Raw genomic sequence first — 23,632 nt, 5'->3', positions numbered from 1 at the left:
GCGGCAGCAGTGATCTCTGCTCTATAAATGCATCCCTTTCCCAACAAGGTCTGCAGATCCCCGGCTCATGACTCCTTCCAAGAGCTGTCCCTCTGCCTCAGTGAGGTGAGGAGGTCACCCTCTGCTCTTAAAGTGAGCCAAACGGGTGGTCCCGCAGAGGGTGCCAGCGCGACCCTCCTACCTAGAGGTTTTGGCACTCCCTCGAGCACCTGTTGATAGCACCTCGTGATAGAAGGGCCTCTTCCTCCCAGACTGAGACTCAAGCTCTCAGAGTTAAGGGAGGGGCTTGGGAGAAGGCCAAGAGAACTGGGCCTGCTCTCTTTCTAGAGCACGGGACACTGAGAGTCAGGTGGCACACCTACGGGAGTCCAAGAAGCCCTTCCTCTTCTGGACCTTCCAAGAATTCTGACAGATGCATCCACTACCGCACTCCAACGGCCCTAGGGAAGCTGCGATTTGGAACAAATCTCTCCCACCATGACTTTTACTGCCTCCGCTGCCCACCCTAACCTGAACCACTATCTTCCTCCTCTCGGGGGTGAGCAACCCTGGAATTTGAGGATATCGATCAGGAATCTCACATCCCTCTGTACCCAAATAAGCTGCTAAAAGCATTAACAATTCTGCACATCATCATTTATTCAGCAAACATTTTTAATCACTTTTTATACTCAGTGTCAGGGAAGTAAAAGGCATGAGACAGGTATGTAGCCAACGAACAACAATCCGTAAGTCCCTCCAGCTTTGGGGAGTTGTTGCGTTCTCACATTGCCATGAGGCCTGACAGTGGCTCCTGAGAACACCTCTACCAGTTATTAGTAAGCAAATACCATTCTCTGTGTGGGATTGTCCCAGGAGCCATAGGGGGTCACAAGGGATGGGCAGGCATGCTCCACCCCCTGGGGAGCTCACACTAGCTTGCAGGGCCACGGCGGCCTGATTCAGGCAGGTGGTAATCAGGCATTCTGGGAACAAGGCTCTCCCAGGAACCCCCTTCTGTTCACGTCTGTCGGGCAGAACAGTCCATTTAGTCTTCACGCATCAAATGTTTATTGAGATCCACAACATGCACAGCCTGCTGCCAGGTGTTGTGGGGGAAATACAGAGAGTAGAAGACGGGCACTTCTAAGGGCCTGAAAGATGAGGCACATACAAACATCCGTAGCAGAAGCAGAGTGTGCTAAGTAGGGACAGCCCTGGTGTGAACCATGGCCGCACTGGTTGCCATTTTTGAGTTGTGGATGGAGAATAAGGCTGAGACTGACAGCTGGAACTGTCAGAGTTTTCGGCGTCCTTTGAGTAAGATATCTAGTGCCCTTGGCATGTTAGGTCATCCAGCAACGTAAACATTTTGGGGCCCAATTCAGCATCATTTCTTAGAGACTCTTCCTCCCAGGATGTCACCCACCGGTGACTGACGTCCGAATCTCATTCATCACCATGTCTGTTTCCCTAATGAATTTTCATTCTTCCTATTGCCCCTTTAAGCTACTTTGAGTACTTTTTAGAATCAGGAGGTAATCCAGATAACTTATAAAGTTAATTATCTGTATTTATAAGCCATCTGAGTTCCCAAACAGAGACATTTTATTTTGCTCGGGTCCTTGGCCACACTGGACATCTTGTCCTGTAGAAGAATTTTGTCATCTTTTCCCCAGAAAACATGGCCCCGTCATAACCACGGTTAGCCAGTACGCTGGCTCCAGGGACCACTCACCTCATTCTGAATTCAGACTGCTGAAATGGTCTCTGTTTGAAACGTTCACATCATTTTGAAAAAGTCACCCAATGCCTTCCCCTTTTTTCCCATGCCTCCAGCCATCGATAATCTGAATTTTGACTTCTCAACTCCTTTTTCAGGTTTGGTTCTTTCCTTAAAGTATACTTTGAGCAATGTTCTCACTGTCTCCACTGAGAGTTTGACAGGGAGGCTCGGAGGGTTATAAGAAAGTCCTCAGCTACTAAGGAATAACCCCGCTAGGATCCTTACTATCTTCCTGGGGAGATCTTGGCCAGATTGATCAGTCAAGCGCAGATTATCTCGCAACAACACTTAGAGCCAACCTCTGAATTGGCATCTGTACCTCCTCCCCACTTTAGTCTTCTTTGTTATCAGATAAATCATACTCACCACCACTCCCCCCCAAAAAGAGCTGGAGGTCTTCTCGCTTTGTATGGGGCCAGTAGCCGCTGGAAGCTTAGCCTTCAGCAGTCTTTACCTGGCAGTTTCACAGGACAGAGCTGATAAGGGGTATTTAGAACTCAGGCACTTGATTGGGATGGGATAGCTTACCTTCAGACTTACCTATTAAGATCTTGCTAAGCCCAGCCAGTGTTGCTCAGTGGTTGAGCATCATCCTCCATGAACAAGGAGGTCACGGTTCGATTCCCCATCAGGGCACATGCCTGGGTTTCGGGCTCGATCCCCAGTAGGGGGCATGCAGGAGCAGCCAATCATTGATTCTCATCATTGAGGTTTCTATCTCTCTCCCTATTATTTAAATGTGTTTAAGAGTTGACTGTAATTGGCAATGGCAGGCAAAATACACCTCTATGTCTTATCGACCATGGTAGATGGGAGGAAGATGATTGGTTGTTGCTAGTGTGTTCTAGATAAGGCTTTGAGGCCCTTGTCTTAGGCAGAAATTCAACCCTGAACTATGTACCTTTTAAAGAACATGAGTAGCCTAATAGGGCAGCATTTAATTCCGGATTTGTTTTGGACACTACCTAGGAATCCAGAGAAGATTCCTGTATTGGTGGGTTGTGAGTACTTGCGTAGGTAAAGGTTTACAACCCTTTTTAAGATGGAAACTTTTAAGGCTCCCCATCCCTGACCCTCACTCGGTCATTGACATCCTTCTACCCGCTGCCAGTACTGCTGCTCAATTATAAATGTCTTCATTTAAAAACAACAACACAGTTTGGTGCAGTTCAGAGATGCAGAATTAAATCCCTAAGACAGAGATGAAAAGCAACAAATGAAACTAAGCTATGAGTTGTTTATTGTTCTCCTCTAAATTTGGAAGAAAGAGCTCTGGCCTGGGAACCAGAAGCGCGGGTCTTCATCCTAGCTTCAGGGCTGCTGACGTGATCCCGGGCAAGCTCTTGTGTATTGGGCATATGGGTCTCAGTTTCCTCATCTATAAAATAAAATTTAAAAAATTTTTCCAAGGATCTTGCCAGCTGTTATTTTAATGATGCGGACCTAGAAGACTGGCCTGGAAAGGACAGACCTGAGGCCAGGTTGCTGTGGACTGTTCTGGGGATTATAGGGAAAAGTATGGATGCAGTTGTGCAGACCCGCCCGCGTCCTCATGGCCAGGGAGGAGTCAGGGGGATAGTTAAAAGATGGAAGGATTGTTATAGTTAAAAATGAGAAACAGAAGAATTATACTTAAGCGAGTTCTCAGAGACTCAAAATTTTGTCAAGAAGTTTCTTCGTCTGGTTCTTTTCTCCGTGGGAACTGGAAAGTCAGCTGTGGTACTTTATGAATGTTGCCTTTGTTCATGTAGTGACTCATCAGATTCCTCAACAAATGGTTTCTTGTCACCCAGGAGTAAGAGAGCTTGTCCTTGGAAGTCCCTGGTGAAAGAGCTGAGGAGGGGGCGGCCTGTGTGGAGTGTGTGTATTTATCTGTATTCTTTTCCATAGGTACCATTAAATTTGTCTGGCTTAATTTAATGGGAACTTCTGGGACCTGCAGAGACTGTAAAGGGCGAGGGTAAGGTTTTTGTCATCTGTTCAGGCTCCTCTTCCTCCAGTGGAACTTCCTCATTCTCTCCGCTCCCTTCAACCTCTTCCCTTTTCCAGCTTGTATGTCTGTCTGCCGCCCTCTCTCGATTTGCTCTTTCCTTTGTGTTTTTCTTCTGCCTCTCAACCACCTTTCCTTCCAGGTCGTTTGAGCCCCAGTTGAAGTAGGCAGCTGGTGTTACCCACTTCCTCTGCCGGGGCCCCTGTCTGGGCAGTGCTAGGGGCTTTGTTCTAACACTCTGGAACCTCTGTTTTCTCTTTCTTTTTGTTGTGTTTCCTTTTTTGTTTTTCTCTTCTGTTTCCGTGTAGGTCTCTTTAGTCAGCCTTGTAGCTAATGCCCTGGGCTACTCGGAACTAGGTGCCATAAAGTCCCTTAGGACCCTAAGAGCTTTGAGACCCTTAAGAGCCTTATCACGATTTGAAGGGATGAGGGTAAGATACTAAGAGCCGCTGATCCTTCTGCATGCCCATGGAACTGTTTAAGCATGCTAGAACTGATCACATGGTGGAAAGACCATTCAAACCCCAACTCTGTGATGCAGCTGCTCTTTGATCCTCCACTCTCTCCCCCCACACCTGCCCCGTGCGAGGAGAGTTGCATTAAGCTGCCTCATCACATTAATAAAGGCCCCACCCCCCAACAACATGCCATCGCAGAACATGTTAACATTGGCTATTCTCATTTGGCCTGGCTTACCTGTAGCACTTGGGGCAGCTTTCTGGGCTGTTGACTTAATAGGGAGAATCACCAGGTGCAAAGAAGGGGAATTGTAACCCAGAGACCCCCCCCCCTGAAAAGCAGAGGCTGCAGGTAGGGAGATCTTGTGTAGGGCCATCAGCCAGGTGGGGACTGTGACCTTGGAGTCACTCAGCAAGTGGCTGAGAAGGAGCTTGAAGACACGTTGGCAGGCCTGGAATGGGGACTGGAGTGGAATTTGGCACGGCCCTGGGGAAAGAAATGCTTTTCTTTGTATTGTGATTCCTCTTATTGCACCTTGTTGTTCTCAGCCCAGTCCCATAAGGACTGGCAGCCTCTGTCTGATGATAGCAAAGCTTTCCTCCTCACCCCCTACCCCTCTGCCCACGCTCTGTGGTCCCCTGTCCTAACACTGTCAAAGGAGCAACCAGGTACGATGCCACATGATTATCAGCTAGTTCTCCTTCAGTTTCTTGACACCTGCTATTCCTGCTTTGGTGACACTCCACCCAAATCCAAAAGATGCAAGGTGCTATCACCCTAACAATTTAGAAATAAGGCTTCCTCTTTAGGTGCCTTTTTGCTGTTTCTCTTGATTTAAGAAAAAAAAAAGTGTGTGTGTATGTTCACATGTGCACATACACACATACACACTGAAAAGTCAATTTCCTAAAACCAAGTGGGCAACAGGCTTTTGGTGGTAACGGTTGTCCTGTGGTGATCAGAGAGGTCTGTTGTACTTAACGAGACCAAGAAACCTATTTCCATTCAGATGTTGAATACATGCAGGAGAGCAAACCAGAGGATGTGTTTTTCAATGTGCAAATGTCAGAATGTAGGAATGAATATTCAACAGTCGCAGTAGCCCGCACGCGAAGCCAGGCTAATTGGAGAAACTAGACCCTCGACCGTGCTGCCTCATTCATTCCTCATCTGTGCCCCTGGCCACTCACTACTCTATGATGGCACCCAGGGTTGTATGGAAAGGTGAAAATTTCACTGGCGCTTGGGGATTTTATTATTTTAGTTTATTCACACAAATGCTTTTTGCAACAAATTTGTGTTTCTTTCTGTAGCACAGTCACAGTTTGGTTTACTAAACACCCGCTTTCTGCAACCCACCCAAAGCCATCTGCAGGGAGGCCAGTCCCCAGCAGCGTAAATCTATTTTAACTTGAAAAGCAAAACAAAACTCGGGATTCTTAGTCTTTCTCCTGTAGATGAGAGAGGCTTCAGGATGTGTGATAAGGTCGTGGTGCTGCTCAGGCTAAATGTAGGGAGAGAGGCTACTGCCGAGGGCTGGGTGTTTTCGGTGGCCGTGGCGTCATTGAAACTGGGATTAAAATGCTCTTCCCTCCTCCCCCGCGTTCCCACTTTTATCAGAAGGGGTTAGTTAAATATTTTAAATAAATCATACTAATTTTTTGTTAAAGAGTTTGTTATTCATTTTGGTGACTAAAAAACTGAGGATTTTTTAAAAAAGAAAATCCCTTAAAGACAATATTTGCAACATTGTACCCAAGCCCAGTAGCCTGGGAGCCTCTACATTCCCCACAGTGATCCTGGATCTCCTAAAATGAGACTGGTTACCTGAAGAAAGCCCAAGAAAAAATGCCCAGCTGATACTTGCTACTAACTTTCTCAGTCTAGATGCTCATTATGTGGCAGAAACAAGCTGGTGCCAGCTTGCTCAGGAGGAAATTATTTGAATAATCCAGACACGGAGCCCTTTTGGTGGCCACACTCCTCCTTTTAGCCCCTCCCTCTCTCCCCTTTCCTGGACTCGCAGTTGCCACTGCCCCAAAACTTCTAGGACGTTGAAGAGGCCAGAGGTCCAGAATGGATGATCAGAGCAGTAGAAAGTTTTATTGGAAAAGCATTGGAAAGAGGAACTTGTATATCAAGGTTTTCTCAAATCCGGGCAGGAACAAGTGAACCCAAAGCTAGGATTTCAAACAATATAGAAACGCAGAGCTAAGGAAGCTCTGCTATAGGAGTGTCACCTCATTGGGTTGACTCCAGCCAACAGCTCTGGCTGGGCAGGAGGAGAGGGCTCGGGTCCATTCCTCTATTGTGGAAGAATAACTGCAAGGAAAAATATTGAATTTGCCGGAATTTATAGTTTATGTGTTATTTTTCTATGGGGGCATATGTCCTTAATTCCTTGCTTTGGGTTCTTGTGTCTGCCCACACTTGAGAGATTACCCTTAGAAAATGTTAACTAAGAACTTTGCAAGAACCAAATACTAGCAATGCAGATGGGCTCAACTGTCACTGTGCTGCTCCGAGGACAGGCTCAGAGCGTCACTGGAGAGGGGACGAACTGCCCTAGCCGGGCCTGGACGCTGACCTCAGCCTCTTCCTCTCTCCTTCCTCAAACCAAAGACCAGAAAACTGAAACACTCATGCTATTGGAAAAGTAATCCTTGATGTAGTTCTTTGCTTTTCTCTCCTCCATAGTAATCTTCATTTAAGGTGTTGCTGTGCTATTACATATTTGAGGGCATTTAGGAGTAATGCTATGAAACATGCATGCATTTTTGTTGATTGTCAGTACATAGTGGTCCATTAAAGCCATGTTCCCTCTGCCAGATATTAGAAGCTATTTGACATATTTTATAGTGTTTAATTGAGCAGTAATATTCTAGGCATAGAGATGACAAAAATGCTGTAAAATTTGATATTCATTGGCATTTTATCATTAATTATATGAAATTTGTATCAATTGCTAAGTATAAACTTTCACTGAAAACAGTAGCTTTTTATAGATTGTTAGAACCTAGCTTTGAGTAATATTTCTATACCTCGTTTTTAAAAAATAATGAATTTCTTGAGAATTATTAGAGAGCAGAAGAGAAGGTTCAGTTTATTAAGAGACTATCCATGGACACTTGAATTCGCATTTATAACCCATCTATAGCGTGAGAGTTCAAAGCATGGTTTCTTACCCTTTGTTTGCTGAGAATATCAGCACAATTATATACGGAGCACAATTAAACAACTTCTATTTAACATATCGCAGCTCACCAGCTACTGTTTATAGCCAGAAAGAATTATTAGTAAATTTCATCAGCTCTGTTTACTATTTGATTCATAAAACTAAGGTAAGAAGTTTCTCTTTGGTTATGATTAATAAATGAAAATATGTTTACGTCTTATAAGTACATTGGATTTCATAGGATTTTTATGTTACACATGTCTGAGAACAAGGCTCAGTAAATAGTTCTGTGTATTGATTCCTTTGATCAGTCTTTGAGTATAAAAGTGTGAAAAGATCACTTAGTCAGTTAGCTAATTATCCTTTCCTGCTGTTAATATTCCACCATATTCAGCTGTAACACAAAGACACCGTGTCGGACAGGTTAGGCTGGGTTACACTAGGAGAGTTCCCAGAGGAGGTTGATTCTGAATTGAGATTTTAAAAACACTATTTCTAGGTTTCAGACCTTTGGGAGCCTTCTTCCCTGTGGCCCACCTGAGAGGATCCAGTAGCAGGTTGTGATCTCTCGCCTAAGCTCTGCGGCAGACGCTGTCACAGAGACCTCGCTTTTGAATCTGCATAACCTCTTGTTGTTTGAGAAATGATTATTCCTGTTGTGGATCCCCTCCTTGTGCCTGTTCTTGAGCACATCTCGTTGCCTTCTGGTGCTCCCACCAAAGGGTGAGCAACTGTAAGCGAGGAGGTAAAATTCAGATCTGATCACCTGACAAATGTGGTCACAAGTAAATAAATATGAATATCAGTCTCCAAAATAGCACTGAGGGTTTTTCATATTTCCGATATTCTGGCTTTCCTTGCTCCATGTGATAAATGGTTGAAACACAATGATTTTATACGAATGACAGAGCTGTTAGATCTTGAAGAGATTTCTTGGTCTGAGAATTAAGAAATAACTGCCTCTCAGTCTAAAGGCCTTCATGTGTGATTTGGAGAAACACAAAACTAGTATTTTAATCTGAGGAAGAGGGATCCTTCGCAGAATGCCATTGCCATTTTTATATAGGTCAGAACTGACAGCGCTTCTCAGCCATGGGTTCCAATGAGTGACACGCAACCTAAGACAAAAGCGGGATATAAGGAAAACCTGGACCCACGCCGGGCTCCGGTTAGAGCCCAGAGCTGCCCGGTGTTCCCGCTGGGGCATCGTGCTTTCGGCCCTTTGGGTGCGGTGCCAGGTGGCAGCCTGAGCTGTCTCCTCTCTGCACCGAAAGCTGCAGGGTCATGGTGACAGTTGTCCCCTCCTTCTAACAAAACATTGGAAGACTTCGCTTATGTCCATTGTCTTCATTTTAGCTCCACTGATTCTCCTAGAATACCAGCAAAAGGAAGATGCATTCTTCCCACTTCAGAGTCCCCTTTCTGGGCCTTGGCAGCCCCACTTAGGACCACAGCAAGTAAGAATCAGGGCAGAAGTGAACGCCAGCCTTGCCTTTGTCTCACCGTCTGAAATGCTGTTTTTATAAGCACTCAGCTCCTTAGGTGAAAACTGTTGCCACAGTGGACCTTGTCTAGCTACCCTCACGTACAGTGTGAAGCAAAATCAAAGTTAAAACAACCCAGAAACTTAGATTCCTGAGGGGATTTTCCCCCCCTTTACTTTTTTTTCTCATTTCTCAGCCTACTATATAGTCAGTGATTTTTAACAAGATGCCAGTTTGGGGTTTTAAGAGCAGTGATCTAACCAAAAACTTTCCCCCAAAAAAACTTGCCAATCCTATGTGAAGAGTCCAGTCAAGCTTTGGATTGAGCAGAGACATCAGTGTTAGCCAAGCAAGGGGTGACTTAGATCCAGGAACCTACAAAATCAGGAAGAAGAAGCTGAGGAAGAAAAAGGAATCATGTATGAAAAACACATCTGTGCAGATTTTATTGTATACTGTTTGGTAGAGGGAATATAGCTTTTTTTTTTTTTTTCTTGAGCCTGCAAAATATGCATGCTCAGCTATTGCCTGAAGTTAAGATAATTGGCCTTGCATAGTCATAAAAGAGACTTTGTGTGCCGTTGACTGATTCACTGCTGACCCTAAAGGGTGATTCTCTGCGATTTTTAAACAGTCACACTTGTTTTGCAGAGGGGGAATGTCTGTTGAAAGGCAACCTGTGAGCTTGAGATCTGTCAGATTTTCCCTTGGGGCATGTTTTATGAGAGGGAGGTTGGACTAAAATAATGTTTTTGGTCCAGGTTGATACCTAGGAGGGAAGACTAGGTCAACATGGGCAGGGGATTTGTGTTAGATGAAATAAATATGTAATTTATTAGAATTCTTCCAAATATATTTCATCGATTTAGAAAATTTTGGTCCTACTTCTGGGCCTCTCCAGTTACCCTAATTTCAAAAGGGACATGATGCTTCTGTAGCCAGCACAAGCCACACAATGTCATTCCCCTCCTGGAAATCAAAAAAAAAAGTGTGTTTGCCCGTACTACTCCCCCACTCAGCAACCTCCCCCTTCCAATGCAGGTGGTGGTGAATGCTTTGGTGGGCGCCATCCCCTCCATCATGAATGTGCTGCTGGTGTGTCTCATCTTCTGGCTGATTTTCAGCATCATGGGAGTTAACCTATTTGCGGGAAAGTACCACTACTGCTTTAATGAGACTTCTGAAGAACGATTTGAAATTGAAATTGTCAACAATAAAACTGATTGTGAAAAGCTCATGGAGGGGAACAATACAGAAATCAGATGGAAGAACGTGAAGATCAACTTTGACAACGTTGGGGCAGGATACCTGGCGCTTCTTCAGGTGGTAAGTGTTGTTATTTTTTCTGTCCTATGAAGTTCAGGTGGGTAGCAGAAATCTTCTGTGGTTCTCCCCCCCAACCCCCCCCCCCACCCCCCGCTTCCAGAATCAAGATGATTCTTAATAGGTCACCCAGCACTGGGTCATTTCTCAAACTAGTTCCAGGGAGACACTTTCCCCACGTACTCTGACCACTCCAAGGAGCTCTTGCTCAGCAACGAACAGAGATTCCTGCGGCATAATAAAGTTGCAGAGCAATGGCCTTCTTTCTCCAGTGCAAGTGTGTAGTTAAAGAAAAAGGGGGGAAAAATGAAGATGAGTGCATAAATAAACAAACAAAAGTGAGGGCAGTTGGGTGGAGTAACGCCTGCACTGAAGTTAAGGGAAAGAACATGGTGGTGCTATGTTGCTGCCACTCAGGTCAGCCCCAGAGGAAGGTCTCAGAGTATCACAGTGAGAAAGGGTTTATTGTAATCAGGTAACATTCCATTATGCCTAGCCTCCTCTTCCTCTTACCAGTTTTTGGGGATGTTTTATAGGACTGTGAGGCAGTGGAAGTTCCTAGGCTTCGGAGTCAGACTGATATAGGTTTGAGCCACACTCATTTATTGGATATGTCATCTTGGACAATTACCTAACCTCTCTGACAGTTTTTGGGGATGTTTTATAGGACTGTGTGAGGCAGTGAAAGTTCCTAGGCTTTGGAGTCAGACTGATGTAGGTTTGAGCCACACTCATTTATTGGATATGTCATCTTGGACAATTACCTAACCTCTCTGAGTCAGTTTCTTCCTCTATTAAATGTGGATAATAATATCATGTATGGTTGTCAGGAAGATCCATGATAATTTACTCAAATTTCTTACCACAGTGCCTGGCATGTAGCAGTGCTTAATAATGGTATTTGTGATTATGTATTTTGTTACTAGTACAACTGTCTACATCATATAGTTGTTGGGTGTATTAAATGCTATTATGCAGGGGAAGCTCTCAACACAGTCTTACATATTAAGCACTTACTGCTAACTGGTAGTAGGAGGCAGAGTTAAGGGGATGAGCAGTAGTTCATTTCATTCCAAAGTACTCTCGTTGTTCTATCCCAGTTCAAGAAATTGTACCCGCAAATTGAATTTTAATTGGAGCAGCTCCAGGAGACCAATGCACATCCACCAGCCAGTCCAACATTAGTTCCACTGTCCCCACCACATGCCAGGTGCTGTGCTTGGCACTGCTAGAGCCATCAAACGAATAAAGAGCTGCCCACACCCTGAAAAAACATAGAATCTGGTTAAGTAAATAAAACATACATAGATTGTGAGTGAAACATGGAGAATTGTAGTTGGTCACCCATATTTGTTTGCAAAATCAGGCTAGGTATACTAGATTGAGAAACAGAACTGGGAAGGGGCTGCCTAGGGTGAAGCCAGTATTGCCACTACCGTAGGCTATACATGTACGTATTGGTAAAGGAGTAGTTCTGGCTTAGGTTTTTTGTTGTATTTTTTAATGCAGCTATGAATTTTCCAGAGCCAATTGCTTGTTTAGCACCTTTTAAAAAATGATTCCTCCAAGTTCTAAGTACCCTCAGCAGATTCATGCTATTCATTCATGAATATGAGTTTCCCCCAGCTTTAGGCAACCTTCTCAGGCCCACTTTTAAGACCTTTGGTAAAACTATTGATCCAGTTACCATTGTCAACATGTTTCTCTGCCAAACTTTGATGTTATTTTAAGGGACGTAGACAAAGCTCCCTTGGGGCGTGTATTAATAAACAGAAAAGGTGTACGTCCACGGGAGGCTACACTCAGTTCCCTGTTTGTGTTCTCACTGAACCTAAGCCTGACCTCTTGGACCACTGCTCAGGCTCCCACCCACCCCCTCACAGGCACAGTCTAATGACTGCCTCTGTTTGCCAGGCAACCTTCAAAGGCTGGATGGACATCATGTACGCAGCTGTAGATTCCCGAAAGGTAAGGATGTACCTGATGAAACCACAACCTTCCTAGATGGCTAGGACGGGAGCAGCATGGTGGATCTCATCAGGAAAGAGAGGGTGGAGGGGGGGGGACCTTTATTGCTTGTTTTATTGATTATAGGACACTTGGCTCCTCTCAGTAAGTCATCACTCTCTTATGCTGACTCCAGACAACCAGGCTGCCTGCCCAGTGGGGCTGTCTGCTCCTCAGTGCTGCTTTGAAATAAGTGTGGCTCCTAGCAGGCAGCCTCTCACCTCATGATTTGCATATTCTCCACCTAAGTCAGTGGTTCTCAACCTTCCTAATGCCGCAACCCTTTAATACAGCTCCTCATGTTGTGGTGACCCCCAATTTCATTGTTACAAATTGAACATAATTAAAGCACAGTGATTAATCACAAAAACAATATGTAATTATATGTGTGTTGTCCGATGGTCTTAGGCGACCCCTGTGAAAGGGTCGTTCGACCCCCAAAGGGGTCGCGACCCACAAGTTGAGAACCGCTGACCTAAGCCGTGGCAGGAACAATGTCTTCTGAGGGCAGGGCCTCCACGGTGAAGGAGACAGAGAACCTAGGGCTCCCCCTTCCCAGCTTGTTCAGCAGCTCGAGTGGTCAGTTATGGCTGATGGCCGTGGCAGGTCAGAACTGCCCACCTGGTCCCCAGGTGAGGAGCTGACTCTCTTCCTTTCTCTCCTGTCCTTTGACAGCCTGAAGAGCAGCCTAAGTATGAGGACAACATCTACATGTACATCTACTTTGTCATCTTCATCATCTTCGGCTCCTTCTTCACCCTGAACCTGTTCATTGGTGTCATCATTGATAACTTCAATCAACAAAAGAAAAAGATAGGTCTCCTCCCCTCCTTGCCAGTGGTCAGAGGTCCACCCAGATGAGAGCGTAGCTGTCTGTGTCTCTGACCCTATCTCGAGAGAGGGAGCACCTTTCTTCCTCTAAAATCCATACTGTCACGTCACTGTGGCACTTGCCCCACTGCACGATAGCCCCAACCAGCCCTTCCTGTGGAGGCCTGGATTTCCGTGTGTGGCTTACCACAGTTACTAGCAGTCTTATTCTTGAGACCTTTTACTGGTTGTGGTCTCCTGCCAGAGGGAAGTAGGGTAGGAGAGGGTCTAGGTCAGTGATGGCGAACCTTTGGAGCTCGGCGTGTCAACATTTTGAAAAACCCTAACTTAACTCTGGTGCTGTGTCACATATAGAAATTTTTTGATATTTGCAACCATAGTAAAACAAAGATTTATATTTTTGATATTTATTTTATATGTTTAAATGCCATTTAACAAAGAAAAATCAACCCAAAAAAATGAGTTCGCGTGTCACCTCTGACACGCGTGTCATAGGTTCACCATCACTGGTCTAGTGACAGGAGTGAAAAGGGAAGCAAATGAATAGCTACAGTGAGAAGTAGAAATTGTCTGGACTTGTAACTGTCCACATTAATCCCTGGGTACTACTACTAGCAAATTGGGATTGAGAGGCCATCCTTAGAAAATTCACTTCCTTACTTGTCCCAGATGATTAACAATTTTCCAAAGCAAATTGAAAATATTACTTGTTACTCATTTTATAAATCAACTCTATCCCAACCAACTCCAAGGAGCTCCCCAAATTGTTTTCTTGCATCAGAATTTCTATATTTTTAATATTGTTAGAAATAAATGGGCCATTAGCCAGGACTTGAAAATCCTTTTATTTTAAAATGTCTTTTCCCTCGAATTTTGTCAAGAAAGCAGCACCCCCCCCCAAAAAAAAAAAAAATTAGGAATCCTGAGATGTGACTGTCTTCAAAGCCATTGCTCTCAAGGTTAGCCTTCCCTGAGAGTCTGTAATTGGGCCGTTCATTTCCTTCCTTCCTGGCAGAGCTCAGGAAACCCAAGCTGAAACAAAGGCAGGTGTCTCTTTGAATTACAGTGGTTGTCCCAGGTCTGCCTCACTCTGGGACAACCATTAGCTGAACTGACCTCGGGAGAGGAAAGGGGATAAGTGTCCCTCAGTTCCCAATTTTGAACCTTGGGTTCCAAAGCCATAACACTTGAGAACCGGTTGTAATTGCTGCTTCTCTCTTCCCTCCTTTACTTTGGAGGTCAGGACATCTTCATGACTGAGGAACAGAAGAAGTACTACAACGCCATGAAAAAGCTGGGCTCGAAGAAGCCACAGAAACCCATTCCCCGCCCCCTGGTGAGTGCACTGTGCAGGCCCCGGGCAGTGAGGCCCCGTATGGAAGCAGACACCGGTAGGGTTACTTCAGAGGAAGGAAAGGGGTGAGTGATGGGCTGCCTGTGCCCTCACATCGTCTCCTGCTCACCGCATCCAGAAGATCGAGGAGAATGGCACAAGGACAGGGATGAAGGTGTGGGGTGGCTTTTACATGTGAGCTCGACCTTGCCTCTCGGCTTCCTTGGGCAGCAGCAGGAAATTGGCATGTTAACCACATTGGCGCTGGCCCTGCCAGAGAAATGTTTAAGAGGCAGCTAAAAATTCACAGAGGACGGAGGAATGAACGCTGATGTCTTTCCTACCAGTCCGAGATAGGTTTAGCCATCATTTCCTCAACACTCTACCCCACAGGTCAGCCTTGTGCCTAGAAGCTAACATAGTGCTTCCGGGTATTTGTGGGAGCAGAAGAGAGTGAAGCTAGGAGAGTCTGACGTCCTGGTCTCCTCCTTGAACTGAGCCTTCTGTAAAGCAGATTTGGCGCCTGGGATTCTGCTTTACCCTCTGTTGGTGGTTGTCCTCCTGCTTCAGAGCAGAGGCTCCTGATGCCCCGTGGCCCCCAAAGACCAGGCTCAAAGTTCCTTCTTCTGTTACTTGCATTTAAAGTAACACACACACACACCCAGCAGAACTCTTAAAATAGAAGCTTTCCTGGCAACTTCTTTTGTAAACATAATAGTAGAGCTACTTTGTTTTAATCAAGAGTGGGAGTTCCAGAGTATTTTCCCTACTCACCGCCACACCTGGCATACTCGCCTCACCAAATTCTAAAAAAAAAGAAAAGAGCGGCAATTTCCAAAACTCTAGGTGAAGTGACACTGATGTTGGGGTCTGCCCATGTTCCTGCTCTCCTGAGAGAGCAGCAGGATCGAGCTGGCTGGTATTATATAAAGAAAGCAGCGTACTCTGATCAACAGGATGGCAACCACAGCCTGCTTAGAAAGGCTTTCATGAATCCTTCGTTTCTTTCTTCCCCCTCTCCCCACCCCAGAACAAAATCCAAGGTATCGTCTTTGATTTTGTCACTCAACAAGCCTTTGACATTGTTATCATGATGCTCATCTGCCTTAACATGGTGACAATGATGGTGGAGACAGACACTCAGAGCAAGCAGATGGAGAACATCCTCTACTGGATTAACCTGGTCTTCGTCATCTTCTTCACCTGTGAGTGTGTGCTCAAAATGTTTGCCCTGAGGCACTACTACTTCACCATTGGCTGGAACATCTTCGACTTCGTGGTCGTCATCCTCTCCATTGTGGGTGAGTGGGGCAGGCGGGAAGGGAGATGGGCATCTGACTGGCCTTGAGGACAAGATTCCTGGGAGAGCAACGAGTTACGCAGGTCTGGGGTGCAGGCCGGTCACGCTCTTCGCTTAAGCCCATGTGTCACCTTATGACAGCCCAGGAAGCGGGCCATTTTATTACCTTCACTGTGAAGACATGAAGGTCACTCAGCTCAGAGGCAGCAGAAGCAGAACTCAGGTTGGTGTTTTAACAGCAACTGTGTGGCATTTTGCTTCACCTAAAGGTTGAAGGGGTGCTGTTCTGGCAGACAGAGGAAATGCTGTCCCATTGCTTGCCCTCTCAGAACCATTCCTTGCCTTCTTAAAAGGCATCCTGAGTGGTGAAACACTGCCTCGGTGGGTCTGACTGACAGGCTAGCAGAGAGAGGGTGCCTGAGCCCCCTGGGGACCAGTTCCAGAGCTCCGGTGGCCAGGCTGGTTTAGTGACGCGGCACTCACCTGGGCCTGGGCCACTTTCTAGTTTCTGTCCTCAGGGGCAGCATGTCCAAATATGTGTTGCTACATGGAACACTAATCCCATCATCCATCTCTTCCCCAATAAAAGGATCCCATGATGAAATTACTTTGGGCAACACTGTACAGTGGGTTTCCCTGGTGAGGGTCACAGAGCACAGCAGTCTCTAGAGCAGTGATGGCGAACCTATGACACACGTGTCAGAGGTGACACGCGAACTCATTTTTTTGGGTTGATTTTTCTTTGTTAAATGGCATTTAAACATATAAAATAAATACCAAAAATATTAATCTTTGTTTTACTATGGTTGCAAATATCAAAAAATTTCTATATGTGACACGGCACCAGAGTTAAGTTAGGGTTTTTCAAAATGCTGACACGCCGAGCTCAAAAGGTTCGCCATCGCTGCTCTAGAAGGCTCCTGGAAGTCCTGCAGTAAAGACTTGTTTAATACACCAACCCACTTTTCTTTGATCACAACATCTTTTTCAAGTTATAATAATGATACCTTACATTTTAGTGGAATTAGTATGTGCTGATCACCATTCCAAGTGCTTTGCATGTTTGAATTTATAGCCCGTCCAACAGCCCTGTAAGTATCAGCAAGCACAGAGCAGCTGCTGAGACATGGGACTCGTAAGTGAGCAAACGGGATTCAAGCCCGGCGCCCGGCCTCAGGCCCACACTCTCAGCCTCCCCCGAGCACACGTTGAACTGTGCTGCCCTTTCCACTGTGCCCAACCCTTTTCTGCCCCCCCATCACTGAGTGGGACGGAAAACCCACAGACCAGACCGTGCCCCCTGCTCTCAAAAATAGATTTTAATGATTGGAATTTCTATTAGATATCATTAATTTGCTCAGAAATGAAAGTATAGAAATTATCTTTTTAAAGAGGATCTGGGGTGAAACTAGCCCTGGAACCTCCTGAAAGGCCCCGTAAATGGTGTTCCTGCTGCCTGGGTTGCTGTTTGCCCCATCTCTCTCCTATTCTCTGGGGACAAATAGACATTCATCCGACAAAACATCACTCAGGCATCTTCTCTCTGAAGCCTTACTTGGCCACCATACATGGAATGCAAGTTACCTGACTTCTTATGGCCACTGGTTATGGCTTAATTGAGAAGTGAAAAGAAGAGAGTGGATATAGCGATTTGGGGCCTAGATGAGGTAGAGGTTTTCTTAAAAGTTCAAACACCCATGGAATTCTACCTCCAGATGAAACCCCAAGAGGTTACCTGGCCAACTTTGAACTTCCTGCCTCTTGTCCTTTCCTGAGAGTCTTAACTACCTTAAAACCTTCAGGTAAGGGGATTCCACCGCCTTCTGCTGATTGTCACCCAATGTTTATGAATCCTTATGGTTGAAAGACATACTTTAACTTGAAGTCAGTCCCTCATGTCGGTTGAAGTCCGTGTTGTCTCATTGGGGCCTCGACAGCAGAAGGCACCAAAGGAGGAGATCACACTTTTGTCTTCCCTGCAGGTTCCCATCCTTTTCATCTGCTCTTCCTTCTGTGGCCCTTGTGGGGCCCCCATTATTGCTCTGTAGCTTTAAGGCAAGTGGTCTGTGGAGGTGGGCCGCTGGCTGAGTGTGGATAGAACACAGCCCTCTGGTGTGTACATTTTTACCATCTACTGTTATTTCCTACTAATGTCTCGACCTTTTTATCTGCCCGTACTTGTTTCAAAATTTAGAGGCTGAGTTAAAAGCCACTCATGAGAGGTCTCTTTAGTTTTCTAGACTCATTCTTTTGGGGTATGGACATGGGGCGATGAGAAACCAGAATGTCTTTTCAGAGCCAGGAAGAAGATACTCTGAAAATTGGCGGCATTACCAGAATAACTCAGACATCACAGCCAAAGGGAGTGAAGTCACAGGGTGGAGCGAGGACCTCTCATTACTGTTTGTGGATATGGAAATTTGACAGCATTTTGGAAAAGAATTGATAACACCTCAGGAAGCCATACGTGCACAAATTTGAAAATAACTAATTATCCTTGAGTGGGAAACCAGATAAATGAGGACCTAGTCATGATTTTCAACCATTATCATGAATAATCTAAAATTATTTTAATACCAGATTTCACAATGTTAAATCTAAAAGCAAGATAGAGATCTAAAAAGATTTGATCTAAAAAGAGATATATTTTAATTCCTTAAGCATGTAAAATGCTATTTATATATTACTTATGGATCCATACATACCAAAATCATAAAGGCACCGCAGTGATACACACTGTGTTCAGGACTGTGGTTGCTTCTGGGAATGAAGAAGAAGCAATCTGGTGAAATGCTAGTGCCTCTTAAATCTGGGTGTTACCTACATGGGTGTCTATTTTATTGTTTTATCTTTTTTTATATCTTTGAAACATGTGATTTTCTTTTTTATCATAATAGTTCAGATTGAATAGTAAGGCAGTTAGTTATTCTATAAAGTCCTTTGACTTTAAGGGTTTCATTAGACCATGTGACACAGTAAAGAGAAAGGTGTCTCCAATCCCAGTAACATATCTTCTTCTATTCCTCTTCTTAGGAATGTTCCTGGCGGATATAATTGAGAAATACTTTGTTTCCCCAACCCTATTCCGAGTCATCCGATTGGCCCGTATTGGGCGCATCTTGCGTCTGATCAAAGGCGCCAAAGGGATTCGGACCCTGCTCTTTGCCTTAATGATGTCCTTGCCTGCTCTGTTCAACATCGGCCTTCTGCTCTTCCTGGTCATGTTCATCTTCTCCATCTTTGGGATGTCCAATTTTGCGTATGTGAAGCACGAGGCTGGCATTGATGACATGTTCAACTTTGAGACGTTTGGCAATAGCATGATCTGCCTGTTCCAGATCACAACCTCCGCTGGGTGGGATGGCCTGCTGCTGCCCATCCTCAACCGCCCGCCTGACTGCAGTCTGGACAAGGAGCACCCCGGGAGTGGCTTTAAGGGAGACTGCGGGAACCCCTCAGTGGGCATCTTCTTCTTCGTAAGCTACATCATCATCTCCTTCCTAATTGTGGTGAACATGTACATTGCCATCATCTTGGAGAACTTCAGTGTGGCCACCGAGGAAAGTGCAGACCCTCTGAGTGAGGACGACTTTGAGACCTTCTACGAGATCTGGGAGAAGTTCGACCCCGACGCCACGCAGTTCATCGAGTACTGTAAGCTGGCAGACTTCGCAGATGCCTTGGAGCATCCTCTGCGAGTGCCCAAGCCCAACACCATTGAGCTCATTGCCATGGATCTTCCCATGGTCAGTGGGGACCGCATCCACTGCTTGGACATCCTTTTTGCCTTCACCAAGCGGGTCCTGGGAGACAGCGGGGAGCTGGACATCCTTCGACAGCAGATGGAGGAGCGGTTCGTGGCGTCCAATCCTTCCAAAGTGTCTTACGAGCCGATCACGACCACACTGCGGCGGAAGCAGGAGGAGGTGTCGGCCGTGGTCCTGCAGCGCGCCTACCGGGGACATTTAGCAAGGCGGGGCTTCATTTGCAAAAAGACAGCTTCCAACAAGCTGGAGAACGGGGGCACACACCCGGAGAAGAAGGAGAGCACCCCGTCTACCGCCTCCCTCCCATCCTATGACAGTGTGACTAAACCTGAGAAGGAGAAACAGCAGCGGGCAGAGGAAGGAAGAAGGGAAAGAGCCAAAAGACAGAAAGAGGCCAGAGAATCCAAGTGTTAGAGGAAAGCGAAAATTTAATATTGTACAGACTTAAAATGCGCAAGTGAAAGATTGTTTACAAACTTCCTGAATATTATCAGTGCAGAACAGCTATGGAGACACTTTACCCTGACGATCTATACCAAACGTAGTCTGCTTACCATGTCACATGGTTGCATCTTGAGCAGTGACCTGCCCAGGGCAAAGGACCCTGCCCCCCGACTCGCAGATTTTCTAACGCTTGGGCAGGTGGTTACTGCATGTTCCACATCAGTCAATGCAACTTAGGACAAAACTAAACAGGACACAAAAAACAGAGGAGAGGCTGCCGGGACCAGCATATTTCCCTTGCAGCCACATGGATCTTATTTTTTCATTTTGTTGATTCTCAGAAGCAGAAAGCATCACTTTAAAAAGTTCGTTTGTTCATGCAAACTATATTTGCATTCCTACATTAGTTAAGCTACGCAGCAAAAGAAAACACACATACACACACACACTCACACTCACACGTAGCCCATGTCATTTAATTGTCAGTTTCTTTGACATAAGCCGCATCTTCTCCACATGGGCTGCACGTGGTTTGGAGATGGGTGGGGGCAAACAATCAGGTTTCTTCAGGCTGAGGAGGACTTGCTCAGGCCGATTCCAAACATTGTGCTCGTTCAATGCGTGGAAATGATTTGCATGATGGCATGCCGTGATCAGAAGTCATGCATGAGAACCATACACCACAGGACGCTGCTCATCCTGTCCCCTGCACTGGGTCAGCCTTCCAACAGGACCCAGCCCTGCACCGTTCACTGTATTTGGAAAAAAAAAATGGTAAGAGTTCCATACCCACCATAATTCTTTATGAATTCTTAGAAGCCTTTCATACACCTGATAGGGAAACATAACCAACCAATTGACCACGTCCAACAAAAACAAACCCAATCCAACAAGCAGATGGATCCGTGTGTGTATATGTTTAACAGACATCTCTTACAGCCATTGTTGCACATTTTGAAAGATGAACTGTTTAATGCTGCTCTGTGTCCCGTACGTGGGGAAATTTTGATCTCAAATGGCTTGTATTAATAATGTCACTGTAAAACCAAATCCTAGGGCTAAACACAAAAATCAAAAGTTCATCTGGAGAACTGACACTTATTTGGGATAGAGGTAAAAATGCTATTCAGAGTAGTATGTTATCTCTAGGGGGTAACTTGGGGAACTTACAACACCTTTCGTTGGGGGTGAAGGGGTGCTCACTTCATCTGGTATCACGCCCTTCTGCATGTGGCTTCCTCTGGGCTCGGGTCCACATGGAGAGGGGTTCAGACGGTCTGAACAGGCCTCCCTTCTGCAGAGGGGTTGTCCCAAGCTCACACACTGCATGATCCCCCTCACCTCCCTCACATTTCCCACCGAGCAGGGCTTCCCTTGCCCAGAGGTGGGTGAGGCAGCAGCACTGGGGCTATGGCTGCGGTTTCTTCACCTACTGTCAGGAGAACTCATCACTGGTGGGACCTGAGGTAGTGATGGCGCCTCCTCTGAACCAAGCCCACTTGGTTTCTTTATTGCACTGATTCTCACGAGAGAACAACTTATTTATTCTTAAAATGTTCCAGCTTCCCCCAGCGCATTCCCTTCCGGTCAGTTTTGCTATCTGCTTAGCAACCTGCTCATTGCCAGTGGAGAGTGGCTTTTGGGGGGAGCGTCCTCTCTCTCATTCCATCTCCTGCTTTAGGGAAGACAGTTTTTAGTAGCCCAGGGGTTTCTTGTCTGATGACTAGATTTTAAAGCCAAGACGCTGCAGTTGAATGTGTCAGGAAGTCTATACAAAGAATGAGGAGAGACTTTCGCTTGCTAACCAAATCAAAATGAATTTTCCCTGAACCTTATAACAGAGGGGAGGGAAAGAACCCATAATCAGACACACCAATCTGCCTTGCAGTAGACGCACTTTGGATGTATGTCCACCTGACTAGTTTTGCGTAGAACAAACCACAGCGAGTCGGGAAGCAGAGCTTTCTGTCCTGCTGGACCATTCGATGCGGGCCAGCTCTCGTGAGCCTGCTTCTGTGGCACCACGGTGGAACTTTCGCACTACGCCCAACACGAGGTTGAAAAGGCATCTCTTTAGGTGACCCTGCTAACCGCTAGGATGAATGCATAGCATCGTGTACAGGTTACATCGTAAACAGCACAAAACAGAAGCTGACGTGTGTGGTTATTCTTTTTAAGAGAATTATAAATACTGTAATATATCATTTTATTTTATTGGCATGCCTTTTTGTAAATACAAAATTATTAACGTACTAAATAGGAAATGGCTTCTGGCTTATGCCATTGTCATGTTTATTTTTATTTTTTATACTTTCCTTTCTTTCTTAGAACTTAGATGCTGTCAGCCAATGTACATCCCCAAACCAGACAGACAGACAAAAAAATTTTTTATTGCTAATGGTCTTTTCCAAAACAACACAAATATATATTTTTGTTCCAATGTGCAATAAATTCTAACCACTTCTATGCAAGATTTGGCTAAACTTCATAACTGTTTCTTAGGATTGAGATGGGCAAGAGAGCTATAAGGTCCCACTCGCTACCCCAAGTGCTCGTGCTAACGATACCGTTAAGCTATTAGAACATATTCATGAGTCTTTTCTGATATCTGACCCTTTCCCTCCCCCCAGACCTGATCCCAGCCCAGCAGGCTATCTCCTCAGGCACACGCGGGCCTTGGTATCGGACACCCATCAGCCAGCTTCACAGGAAAGACGCCACCACCACTCTATTTGAAGTTTCACTTTTTTTTTCTTCAGACTTTTCCCACCATCTTTTTCCTCCCCTCCGTCCCTCCACCCACCCCCACTCTCACTCACTCGCCTGCCCCGCTCCACACCTCCTTGGTAGTAAATGACACCATCACCAGCAGTTTACACGCGCAGTTAACAGGCATTGAACCGAGAGAATCGGTGGTGACGTTTCTGTACGTCTTCACTGAGTGGGTAAGCGGCAACGCTTTGCCAAATATTAACGAAGCCAATCAAAAAGCAGCAGCAGCCACAGTATCACTGCACATATATATATATATATAGATATATAAATACAATATAAATATTTATTTTTTGTAGCCAGGTCCTTGGTGCAGTATTTATACTCCACAATCCACCTTTAAAAAAGGACAAAAAGCAAAAAGACGTGTGTGATGCTGTTCATTTAAAACGCAGAGCCAAAGCCACCGAGCGGCAGCGGACACGGTTGCTGGTTTGTGTGGAAAAACACCTTCCCCCTCTTTCCTTGATCTCTTTGTTACTCGCAATGAGGAGACTCCGCAATCGAAAGCAGAGGGCGAGAGCAGGGACAGACGGGGGTCGCATGTCCAACTCCCACCCTCGCCGAATGGGCCTCTCCTGGCACCAGAAGTTGACCTGGGAGAGTTACATAGGAACTCCCAATCAAAGCCCCTGGAACGACAGTGCCCAGAGCTCTTTTATTTTCTGCCGCAACCAGCGTAAACTTGCGCAAGACCAATAGTGAAGATTAGTGTATTAGTGAATGCATGGGGGCCACCACTGCTCTAAATGAGACATGACAAAACGTACATCACTACTATCAGCCACAAAAGGAGACGTAATAAAAACGGCCCTTTTTCCTGTACAAGGGAAGCCTGTCTTGCTGTGTGTGTGTTGCTTGACTATCCCAATTCTTGAGTCCTGGGAGGGGTCTGGGAATTGGGACCTTAGCACATCTGGGGAAAGGAGAGGAATGGAGAGAGATCAGGGTCTCTGGCCACGTTCTGGCCGGGAGGTAGAGA

The 23,632-nt window shown here is 45.6% G+C and overlaps 1 protein-coding gene across 1 annotated transcript in view; it reads left to right on the top strand.

Annotated features, from left to right (window-relative positions):
- The window catches only part of SCN8A (sodium voltage-gated channel alpha subunit 8), a 75,589-nt gene extending 54,651 nt beyond the window's left edge, over positions 1-20,938 (top strand). The window contains exons 15-21 of the mRNA XM_081083772.1: positions 4,064-4,186; positions 9,915-10,199; positions 12,111-12,164; positions 12,879-13,016; positions 14,266-14,370; positions 15,398-15,668; positions 18,701-20,938. Coding sequence (XP_080939898.1) covers positions 4,064-4,186; positions 9,915-10,199; positions 12,111-12,164; positions 12,879-13,016; positions 14,266-14,370; positions 15,398-15,668; positions 18,701-19,848 — 2,124 coding nt within the window. The 3' untranslated portion in view covers positions 19,849-20,938. The remainder of the gene's footprint in view (positions 1-4,063; positions 4,187-9,914; positions 10,200-12,110; positions 12,165-12,878; positions 13,017-14,265; positions 14,371-15,397; positions 15,669-18,700) is intronic.
- The last annotated feature ends 2,694 nt before the right edge of the window (positions 20,939-23,632 follow it).

This window comes from Myotis nattereri (assembly GCF_964212035.1).
Source record: "Myotis nattereri genome assembly, chromosome: 2".
NCBI lineage: Eukaryota > Metazoa > Chordata > Mammalia > Chiroptera > Vespertilionidae > Myotis > Myotis nattereri.
The sequence above is the reverse complement of the archived record's forward strand: the minus strand, read 5'-3'. Positions and strand labels throughout refer to the sequence as shown.